At 40.0% G+C, this 11,691-nt stretch overlaps 2 protein-coding genes across 2 annotated transcripts in view; one reads left to right on the top strand and one right to left on the bottom strand.

Annotated features, from left to right (window-relative positions):
- The window catches only part of dnaaf4 (dynein axonemal assembly factor 4), a 10,592-nt gene extending 7,168 nt beyond the window's left edge, over positions 1-3,424 (top strand). Inside the window, exons 6-9 of the mRNA XM_005750556.1 lie at positions 12-121; positions 554-707; positions 2,601-2,706; positions 2,934-3,424. Coding sequence (XP_005750613.1) covers positions 12-121; positions 554-707; positions 2,601-2,706; positions 2,934-3,058 — 495 coding nt within the window. The 3' untranslated portion in view covers positions 3,059-3,424. The remainder of the gene's footprint in view (positions 1-11; positions 122-553; positions 708-2,600; positions 2,707-2,933) is intronic.
- A 2,489-nt stretch (positions 3,425-5,913) lies between these two features.
- LOC102202647 (homeobox protein DBX1-B-like) overlaps positions 5,914-11,691 on the bottom strand; it is a 7,725-nt gene continuing 1,947 nt past the window's right edge. The window contains exons 2-3 of the mRNA XM_005750576.1: positions 9,319-9,521; positions 5,914-6,333 (exon numbers count right to left, since the gene is read on the bottom strand). Of these exons, the coding sequence (XP_005750633.1) occupies positions 6,049-6,333; positions 9,319-9,521 (488 nt within the window). The 3' untranslated portion in view covers positions 5,914-6,048. The remainder of the gene's footprint in view (positions 6,334-9,318; positions 9,522-11,691) is intronic.

Here is an 11,691-nt window from a genome sequence, read left to right as displayed (position 1 = left end):
TAACCAACTAGTGGCTGAGAAAACAAGCTGAAACCCAACGAAAAGTGAATGTGGATGTTGGTGAGCTAAAAGACCTGAAGGAAGAGGAGAGGAACCCTTACTGGTTAAAGGACAAAGGAGAGTGAGTGAAGTGTGTCAGCAAACAGAGTTTAGTTTAAAAAAACATTTAAATTATTATTTTTTTTTATAATTTTTAGTAACTTTCAAGATTTTCTTTCCAATTTCAGTTCAGTTTAGTTTCCAGGGTGGATGTCCTTTTTTAGTCTGGTTATTATTAGTTTAGTGTTAGTTTGGGTTTTTTGATTTTGTTTTTTATTGATTGAAATATTTTCTAGGGGCAGAGTTTAACAAGCTCCAAAACATTTTTTAACAGTTTGACTGTTAACTAACTGTTTTCCTTACCTGAGGTTTACTTTTTGTTATTTTTCTAAGTACAAACTATTGTTATTTTTGGGGTAACTGAAATGTTTTGTTTTTTCGTGCTTAATTTCACTGTTTAATTAATTGTATTTTCCTTGTTATCAGCTCTGTTTAACAGAACTTTATTTTTTAGCAAATGTTTTGCCACTGGGGACTTCCTGGGAGCAGTGAATGCCTATAGCTTGGCTATCAGGGTTATGGGGAAGATCCCTGCTTTGCATTCGAACAGGGCCGCATGCCATCTGAAATTAAGAAATTTTCACAAGGCCATTGAAGACTCCTCTCAGGTATTTTTTCTTTTATAGCTTTTTTAATTTTTACTTTTACCTTTTTTAGTCTTTTTTGTGATAGACAGGCAGAAAGCTGGGAGTTGCATTAAATGGCCTCAGAGCAGATTTGAACTAGGATCACTGCATTATATCCTGTATTGCGAACAGTATTCGCTCATCAACCAATGTATATGAACTTACGTTTTAACATCCCAGTCTTAATCCATAGGGTTTGATATGATGATAAGGTCCCTTTGCTGATATAACAGCTTTAACTCTTCTGGGAAGGCTTTCCACAATGTTTAGGAGTGTGTTTATAGAAATTTTTGACCATTATTTTAAAAGTGCATTTATGAGTTCAGACATTAATTGGGAGTCAGCACAAGGATAAGTAGACCTAGGAAGAATTAGTCTCTGCACTAATTAATTACAAGGGTGTTCTGTACGGTGAGATCTGGACTCGCTGCAGGCCTATAAAGTTCTTCCACACCAAACACCTTCATCCATGTCTTTAAGGACCTTGGTTTGTGTGCTGGTGTGCAGTTATGTTGGAACACTTGGGGACCATCCCCAAACCATCCCATGAAGTTGGGAGCATGAAATTGCCCAAAATGTCTTAGTATGCTGAAGCATTAAGAGTTTCAACACCTGAAAAATAACCCCACACCATAATCCCGCCTTCACCAAACTTTACACTTGCAGTCAGACAAGTACTGTTCTGCTGACACAAACCAAAACTCATCCATCGGATTGCCAGATGGAGAAGGGGTGTCTGTGGTTTAGGGGGTAAACCAGGCCATCTACTATTCAGAAGGACCTTGGCTGCCTCAGTCTACATGACAATTATCCTTGGACAAGATACTAACCGCAAGGTATTCTCTGAAGCATCCAATGGGGTCAGGGTGTAGGTAGGATCCGGACCCAAACACGGGACTCTTCTGAGAGAAAATAGTGAATTTATTTACAGTGAAAAACAACAGGTAAAATATATACAAGTATATATACCCGGCAAGGTGATCTTCTTCAAAATCCCCACACAGTGCTTGTGTCCGTGAACAGTGAAATGGCAAACTCCCATGCAATCCGTGACTCTGCTCCTGTGAAAACACACTCTGCTCCCGATTCCTAGTGAAGATAAACACAGTGAGTTAGCTAGGCAATCCATCTCCAGAGCGAGGTTTTTCAAAAGCAAGTCCACGGCTGTACTGATGAGGTAAACTCAACGATCCAGCCACACTGTTAGGACGCTCTCAATCAGCTGCAGCTGGCGGCAGCTGATGAGCGACAGGTGTGGCTGCCTCCACAGCAGGAACACTTTTGGATCTAATGATCATTGGGGATCCTAAACTTCCGGGAGCACGAACGTCAACATAAACACACATAACGGGGAAACGGGGAAAAGGAGGGAGAACAAAAAACACAACAAACATGGACACAACGGGCAGGTCTGCCGGTGAGAACTGCCAGACCATGACAATTGGAGTATGAGTGTGTGAATCTTAGATACAAAGCACTCAAGTAAAAAAATTTGCTTTTATGAATGGGTGAAAGAGGCATGTTGTGTAAAGCACTTTGAGTGCTCCAGTGGAACATATAAAAGACCAATCCACTGCTCTAATGGTAAATAAACAGACTCTGCAGAACTTCTGTGTATCGGCTGACCCTGCTCGGTTGATTTACGTGGTCTGTCACTTTGTGGCTGAAGTTGCTGTTGTTCCCAGTGGCTTCCACTTTGTTATAAAACCACAAACATTGACTTTAGCAGCGAGAAAATTTCACAACTGGATTTGTTGCACAGGTGGACTGACAGATGCTCTGGATGGTCCAACTCTGACAATGAATGGTCAAGATTTATTTACTTTCCAGAGGAATAGCATACAGTAAACATCTGCCCACTTTTTTTTACTGCAGGCACTTGATCTGCTGACTCCACCAGTCCCTGCCAATGCAGCTGCCAGAGTTCGAGCTTTTGTCCGTCGAGGATCTGCCTTCTGCGAGCTGCAGGCCTATCCAGAAGGTTTGTTGCTTTAAAATGTCAATAAGTTGATGTGTTGCACTCAGTGATTTGTTTCGGACTTTACTTAGAACTTGTTAGCCATGACTCAAGGCTTGAGTTGTAACTTGCATGACAGTAACTTTGTCCTACCTAAGGGCAAGGGTAAGGGCAAATATGTGGAGCGTGTTTTTTACAGTGACTCAAAAGGTGTCCAGGTCTCAGCTGATCTACCTACAATTGAATTTCAGGGCTCCAAGACTTCCTTGCTGCTCTGAAGATTGACCCTAATAATGAAGCGCTGTTGGTGGATACACAGAGAATCAGAGACATCATTCAAGGATCTGCTGTCAATCCTCCCAGTGAGACAGAGTGACACACGACATGTGCTTTGTACATTATGTTCATGAAATGTTTTACAGAGGGCTGGTTTCAGGTTCTTTATTAAATATTAAAAATTCTTGTATTTTATTTACAAAGGTCATACATTTTTATCCATCCTTAGCTTTCAAATGTATTCTGTACATCCTTTGTAAACAACATCTTTGGAAAAATACAGACTTTTGAATTGTATCATAGGTAAAGCCAGGCTACTTTTCTAGTGTCTAGTGTCTCATTAAGTAATACCATTCTTAGTTTTAAATGATTTTCATGATCAGTTAATTGTATATTATATAAAATGTTGGGGGAAAAAAGAAATCCATGTTGATGTCATATTGTGTCCAGTAAAGTCCAGCATATTCAGTTCACAAAAATCCATTTTTTTTGTTTTGTATATCCAATTCATGGTCACAGTGTCGCTGGAACTATTACAGTCATAGGGTAAGAGGCAGGTTACACCTTGGAGAGGTTGTTAGCTTGTTACAGGGTCAGAGTCACACATTACAAACAAACATTTATGCCACCAGCCAGTTTAGAAGCACCAGTTAAAAGGGAACAGTTAAACGTGAGCTTTTTAAAGGAATAGGTAAACTAAGGAATAGAGCAAGAGATAAATAATAATTAATAATTAAAGTGGTGTATAAACACACAGTAAGTGAAAAAGGTGACTGAAGAAGAAACAGTCACTACATCATGCACCAGCCAAGAGATATCTCTCCAGTGTGTCCAGGGTCTGCCCTGGAGGCTCCTTCTGGTGGGACATCCTCAGAACATCTCAGGCAGGAGGTACCCAGGAGGAATCCTTGTCAGTGTCACTTCTACTGGCTCATTTCGATGTGGAAGAATAGTGGTTCTACTCTGAGCCCCTCCAAAATGGCCAAGCTCCTCACCCTATCTCTAAGGGAGAGGCCAGCCTACCCTTCGAGAAAGCTCATTTCCACAGATTGTGCAGTCCCGATCAAAAGTTTAAGAACACTGGGAAAAATGGCAAAAAAATCATATTATGCATAGTTGGATCTTAACAAGGTTCCAAGGAGAGCTTCAACATGCAACAAGAAGAAATCGAAGTGAGAGAAAACATTTTTTGAGCATACAATTTATTGAAAACAGCAAGGCCATGTCCACACTAATACGTTTATATTTGAAAAGACATCATTTTTCTCTCCTTTTTGGCCTTCCGTCCACACTGAGCTCTCCAAAGCGGATACATTTGAAAATGCCATTTTCACATCACAGTGTGGACTGCATAACCACAGGCTTCCGGAAACGATGACGCATTTTAGTCAAATGATGCAGTCATGTGACCAATTAAACTAAGACAGCGGAGGGCATTATACTGCATTTGTTTTGTTTGCTCTCAGATTTGACAGCACTAGACAAGATTAATATCAGTTTGTACATGCTCCAGATAGCTTTTCTTCAAATTCTTTAACTCTCACTCGCTTTTGCAACTTTGTACTTTTGTGTTACTCGCAGCGACAACTCCACCTCATTGTCAGACCATTTAAAAAACTCGGTGATTTTCTCAACATTTTGGCATGACCTTTCAAAGAGCCGGAAAGTAAATAAACAACAGACAGAAATGACGCAGGTCGAATTGTCCTTCGTTTCATGCATGCACAAAACAGGAATGTAAGCGTTTTCCGTCGTTTCGGTGTGGATAATAACTGTTCGGAAACGATTGAAAATGATAGTGTGGACGCGGAGCCTTTTTAGCCGTTTTCAAATTTATCCAGATTAGTGTACACGTAGCCTTAAACTGAAACAAGCTGTTGTACAGCTGATTAACAGTTTAGGACCACGCATCCAAAAAAAACCAGACTCCCCAGACTGCCGAAGCACCTTGCACAGAATACTCTGAGGGACACAGTCAAATGTCTTTTCCAAGTCCACAAAACGCATGTAGGGATGTTGGGCAAACACCCAAGCTTCAGGAACTCATCCACTTACAGGCCCTGCAACCAAGGAGCTGTTTAGGTGCCTCCGCGACTTCACTCCTACCACCACCTAACAATACCCTCAGTTGAAGTCAGCAACACTCCACCATGTTGGTAGAGCAGGACTTTCCTGAGTCACCTGATGGTTTGCCATAATTGCTTTGAGGCCTTACGAAAGTCTCAAAGCAATTACTTAGGCCATAGAAAAACTTTTCTCCAACACCCAAGTTTTTGCTTCTCTGATGGCTCCCTTCACCTCTGGTGTCCACCAGCTTGCACCAACCACGTGCTAGGAGTAATTTATGTTATACATGATTCCCTTAGTGAGTATCATTAGAAATAGCATGTATTTTCACTGCCATTCAAAATAAGCCTAACTTTACCCATCCATTAATCCAAATAACCATACTAATTATTAAACTGCATGAATGTCTTAAAGGCATAAAGAACAGATGACCTCTAATTTCATGCTTCTAAATTCAGATAAAGCTGAGGATACTGTACTTGGCCCTAATAACCTTTAAAATATGGTATCTAACCAGATGCTTACTCTTTGCCTCGCCCTCCAGTAATGTTGGAGTCACATATTGATTGTTCGCTGTTGTGGTGTAATTTTCTGCTACCCTCCCTCTCCTTGGAATCAACCTACCTGCTTCTACAGTAGAATCATAGAGCAGATTGTTTTAAAAACCCTTTGGATTGTTTTTCCAACTTTCTTTGTGTTGTTGGCATTGTGTTCATAATTTGGTAAGGTAGACAGGACACCTGCATGACATTTTAGATGAGTTTTTTTATTTTTCTATTTCTTTTGTGTGTGTGAGAGAATACAACAAATACAAATATGAATGAAAGAACATTTTGTATATTTAAAGTTAAAAAAAAACCTACAAATATTAAATCTAAAAGTGCTCAGTATACTTTAATTAGTGTGTGCAGATATGCTATAAAGGTAATATACACAACACTGTACAAAAAATAGAGGGCAAAATGGAGAGCTAATTCATTTACTTCCATCATCTTCTAGGAATACTCCATTAATCTGAATCTCTTATAAAACTGTGATTTCTTCACTGTCTGACTGTGACAGTTCTGATTGTTTGCCTGACTCTGATAGAGTCGAAGGGTTACGATGATGACAACAGAGATGCGACTCGTGGTTGTACGGTGCAATCCTGCTCAGCCTGTGGCTGTACGTGCTGCCCACATCAGTGAGATCTGGGTGGGGATTGGTTTTGGTGGGGAGGGTTTGCTGCCGACAGCCGCCCGTTGACAGCAGCTCCCTCTCCTTGGAGTTTCTCCATTTCATCCTGCGGTTTTGGAACCAGATTTTCACCTTCACATGACACAAAAAATAGGTTAACATCAAGTAGAAAATATCTCTGTGATTCAAGTTTGAACTACTAATGGTGGCCAGCTGGTAAGTTCCTGCTCTTTCAGTATTTAATGTTTACTTTTTTTCATATGTAGCAGCAAACCAAAGACAAGAACCAAACCATATTCCGTACTTCTCTTTTCTCTGATTTATTTCCCCTCACCCTCCTACAGGCCAGAAAGATAACAGACTCTCCCTGAGCAGATAATATTCTATGAGCAAATAGTTGGCAACAGTGGAGAGAACCTACACCACTTTAAAAGAAATTTAAATAAAGGAGAGACCATAGGTTTTTTTATTTATTATGTACTGTACATCCATCCATTTTCTACAACTTATCTGGGTTTGTGTTTGTAATCACCTTAAACAGAGAATCCTAAACTTCCATAACCCCAGTCACCTCTTCAAGTGGTTTCACAGCCAGTCTAGAAATACAATCTCTCCAGCGAGACCTGGATCTGCCTCAGGACCTCCTTTCCGTAGGGTATGGCTGAAACAGCTTACCTAGGAGGAGTCAAGGAATCATCCTTTTTGATGTGGAAGAGCAGCTGCTCTACTCTTCACCTTCTCTTAAGGGACAGCCCAGCCACCCTTTGTAGGAAACTACACTTGTATCCACAACCTCATTCTTTCTCTCCGAGTTCATGAGCTTATGATTACAGTTGAGGGTAGGAGCATAAACTGACTGGTAAATCAACAGCTTCACCTTTAAACTAAGGTCTCTTTGCACCACAACACATTAGTACAGCCTGTGCAGAGCCAATCCATCTGTTAGTCTCATGCTTCACTCTACCCTCACTTATGAACAACACCCCAAGATTCCTAAAATTTGAACAAATACTTTTCTAAGTAGGCTGAGGAATGTGATCTCCCTGTAATTTGAGCACACCCTCCAGTACCCTTCCTTTAAAAAGGGGGACCAACATCCCAGTATGCCCATCCATAGCCACCGCTTCAGACCTGCACACAGCATTGGGAAGACATGTCAACCAGGACAGCCACACAACATCCCGAGATTTAAAGAAGTCTGGGCCAACATCATCTATCCCAGGGGCCCTGTTACTGAGCAGTTGATCAACTAAATTTGTGACATCACTCCCAGTAAGAGGCCACTATTCCCCTTCATCCACAGACTCTGCTTCTATTACACATATCTTGACACTGGGATTGAGGAGATCCTTAGTGTGTTTCTTCCACCACTTTACTATATCCTCAGTTGAGGTCAGTAGCGTCCCCAGGACAGTTGTATTAAGTGTGAGTAGAGCACCAGTTCCCCCTTCTGAGTTGTCTGAAAGTTTGCCAGAATTGCTGTGAGGTCGACCAAAAGTATTTTTCCATGGTCTACCGAAACTTCTCCCACATCTGATTTTTCGCATCAGCCACTGCCAGAGCTGAACTCCACTTAGCTTGCAGCTACCTCTACAGACCCACAGTCTAACCAAGCCCAATCCTTCTTCAGCCTAAAAGCTCCCTTCACCTCCACTGTCCACCACCTGATTCTCAGATTATCACAATAATAGTCACTAGCAACAGTGCAGCTGCAACTCCTTGGCAATAGAGGTGTGGAACATGCTCCACCCAGACATTGAGTCTGGGTGGAGCATGACCCTGGCAGTGTTTTGATTGCATTCAGGCTGAAATGAAAAATATGTACATATCTAAGATATGTACGTGAAGGTTCTCAGTCATTCAGTTCATCGTAGTCTAACTTCTTTAAGTTGTTTGAAGACGTTTCACCTCTCATCCGAGAAGCTTCTTGAGTTCTAGGGTCAAATGGTGGAAAGTCCCAGATTTAAACCCCATGAAGGTGGCTCTTCTATGTTGTGCCATGCGCTTGTGAAGTGGCTGTTTTGTTTCTCCAATGTAGAAGTCAGGGCATTCTGGACAAAACTCCAAAACACAAACTTTACAACGTGGTGTATGCTGTACAGTGCAGCGAGGAATGCCCAGACCTCTACATTGGAGAAACAAAACAGCCACTTCACAAGTGCATGGCACAACATAGAAGAGCCACCTTCATGGGGTTTATATCTGGGACTTTCCACCATTTGACCCTAGAACTGAAGAAGCTTCTCGGATGAGAGGTGAAAGGTCTTCAAGCAACTTAAAGAAGTCCAGACGCTTTTCTCTCCAAGCTCCTTAGACTACGATGACCTGGATGACTGAGAACCTTCACAGACACATTTTTTTTCATTATTGTGATTATTATAAGAATTATCCTATGAGTTTCATTTTGCATTATTCAGAAATATCAATATATACCATTGATCAATGGTCATAACAATTTGCATATTATTGATCAAGGAACTGACCTCACAGCCCATTGTTCGCCACTGGTGCTAGTTTCAGTCATTATGCAAATGCAGTGTTTAAAAGGTTGGGGAAACCTGCAGTCAGCTGAGACTGAAGAAGTCACTTGGATGAATGATGAAAGTTTCTCCCACTGAAAACGCTACGTCCAGATGAACAGAATCAACTTCTTGGGATAAGATTTATTGTTATACATGTTTTTATTTTATACAGTGTCAAATGAATAACTAAAAAAAACTACTAAAACTAGAACTTGAACCACTGTTCCCACATAAACATGTTTTAATAGCACAAATACCATTTACTGAAATTTGTAATCATCTCATAACCTTTATCACTATTCCAAAGAAAATGACTTTGGCATCTAGTCTAAGGAGCTTGGAAAGAAAAGCATCTGGACTTCTTTAAGTTTCTTGAAGATGCTCCGGATGTTTTTCTTTCCAAGCTCCTTAGACTACAATGCCCTGGATGACTGAGAACCTTTACAGACAACTTTTGCATGTCTTCCAAAAATATAATCAACCGAGTGTTAATTTTTTTTTTACTATTGTACAAGGTTCCTCATGGCCATGACTGAATAAATAAATGTCAAATCACAGTGTTAGTAATGGTCCAAAACCATGATGTGGTGTGTACCTGGGTGTCTTTAAGATCCAGTTTACTGGCGAGCTTCTTCCTGTCTGGTTTGCTAATATATTTTTGCTTCTCGAAGGTTCTCTCCAAACCTTTTCTTTGGAGGTCTGAGAACACAGCCCGCCGCAGCATGCCCCTCCTGGGCTTCCCTCTGGGGCTTAGGGGCCATGAAAATGTTCCTGGGACAGGAACCACAGAGGCAGAGGCTAGATGGACAAAACATAAGAGAAACAGGAGATTTTAAGAGTCGGGCAATGATTGGGTAGTCTCGACATCTAAAAGAAAAAAAATGCAACAAGAAAATGGGAGTGCAACAGGCTGTTTTACAGCTGATCAAAAGTTTAAGACCACATGCCTTTTTTTTTGAGCACGTGGTCCTAAACTTTTCATCAGTGGTAAAACAGCATATTTCAGTTTAAGGGTTGTTTTCAATAAATTGCATGCTCAAAAAAATGTTTTGTCTCACTCCAATTTCTTCTTGTTGCATGTTGAAGCTCAACTTGGAAACTTGTTAACGTCCAACCATGCAAAATATGATTTTTTGCCATTTTTCAAATGTTTTTAAACTTTTGACCGGGACTGCATAATGCACAGAGGCTCTTGACTTTTAAATAATAATGTTCTATGCAGTCCTGTAGAAAGTTATATATTTAAAATATATATATATTAAACATTATATTTTCCTCTCTGATTACTCTGGTACAAAATGACCGAATTACTTTACCTTAAATTAACACACTCCCAGAAGAGCACAGTAAGAGAATTCCAGATAAAACTTTTAAATTCAACATACAAATTAACCTTTGACCTGCCATCGGGTTTTATTACGTGCTGTTGGGGAAAATTGAGTGATGCTGAGGTCTGAATCTGAGGGTAGCTCCTCAGAGCACTGCACATGTAACGTTGTAAACAATACCTCATTAAGAATAATCCAAACGTGGTTTCAAATATTCAGGTAAAAAAAAAACTCTTTAAAAAAATCTATAAATAAAACTACAGAATCTGTGCTGTAAAATTCATCAAAGGAAAAATTCAACATAGATTTTGACTACATAAATATTAGGCACTGCTATTTTAATCCAGCTTCTTTTACTTTGTATACATAAGCTGTGTTAGTGACAAACTGAGATATCAGAACCTGGAACTTATTTTACGGGCAGTTTGAGTGAACAATACTACAGAAACATTTTCAGTCCTCAGTTATTCATCTTCCGTTAAAACTATGTTAAATCCGCCGTTAATGGGGGGGTTGTTGAAGTGTAGGCTTTTTAAATGTGGTGTTACTGTGCTTACAGATGTGGAGAGTGAGAAAAGATGCTGCTGTTTGCACATATTTAATAATAACCTCTGCACAGGAGCTGAACAAGAGTCCAGCTTGTTGCTCTTACAGTATAATACTCATAAAAAAAACAGAGTAATGGTAATTAGTTAGTGACTGAACAGACCAGTGACATTTCTCTGTTTCTTATAAAGACCATTTCAATGTCTCATCTTCAGCTACTGGACTGAACATGCTTCACTTCATTACAGTCAGAGCAGCAGAGCAAATGTCTGAACTACAGCACTGACTTTAACGAGCCTTCAAGTTCACAGTGGTTTCTTGTTTCAAGTCAAGGAGGTGATGTGAAAAGAGAAAACCATCTCTGAATTGAGGAGGGGGCCTAAGGGTACATCTTTTGTCATTGTATTACAACTACCAACAAAATAAAATCAACTACTAACATTTAAAAATCAAGTGCCCTCATGCAGTTATGTGAATAAGAGCATGTAAAATCTCAGCTGGTGTCATAGCCTTTGGATGGGTCAGAACTCGTTACCCAGAAAAATTAGGTTTTGTAAACTGTAAAAGGGCATTTTTAAAATTAAATAATGATTGTCTACTAAATAATATATAATGAGTAGAATAATAGATAATGAGGAGAAAGAAGAAGAAAAACAAACCAAACAAAAACACATGAGACTTCAACTTTAGTATTGTGGTATAAAGGCACGTGTATTTGTGCTATCACCACTCCATGTGCTCCTCTGAAATTCAGATGGTTGGTACTAACAACCAATGCAACTTAGCTGGAAGACTTGTCGGCTTTATGACAAAGGAATGTTGTGTACCAGAACTGCAATTGTGTAACGGTGTACTGTTTTTATGTATTATGGTAAACTGACTGTTTATTATATAGCACTTTTCTACCTAAACACTCAAAGCACTTGAGCACAAAATGCCTCGTTCACCCATTCATACCAGCAATTTTTCCCATGCTTAAGTGTTTTCTATCTAACATTCACACAGCCAGATGGAAGAATCAGAGAACAACTTCGGGTTAGTATCTTGCCCAAGGATATTTGGCATGCAAACTGGATCAGCCAGGGATCAAACCA

Source organism: Pundamilia nyererei, unplaced genomic scaffold (assembly GCF_000239375.1).
Source record: "Pundamilia nyererei isolate P.nyererei 1_Seehausen unplaced genomic scaffold, PunNye1.0 scaffold00278, whole genome shotgun sequence".
NCBI classification, from domain to species: Eukaryota; Metazoa; Chordata; class Actinopteri; order Cichliformes; family Cichlidae; genus Pundamilia; species Pundamilia nyererei.
This window is presented reverse-complemented; position numbering and strand designations above follow the sequence as displayed.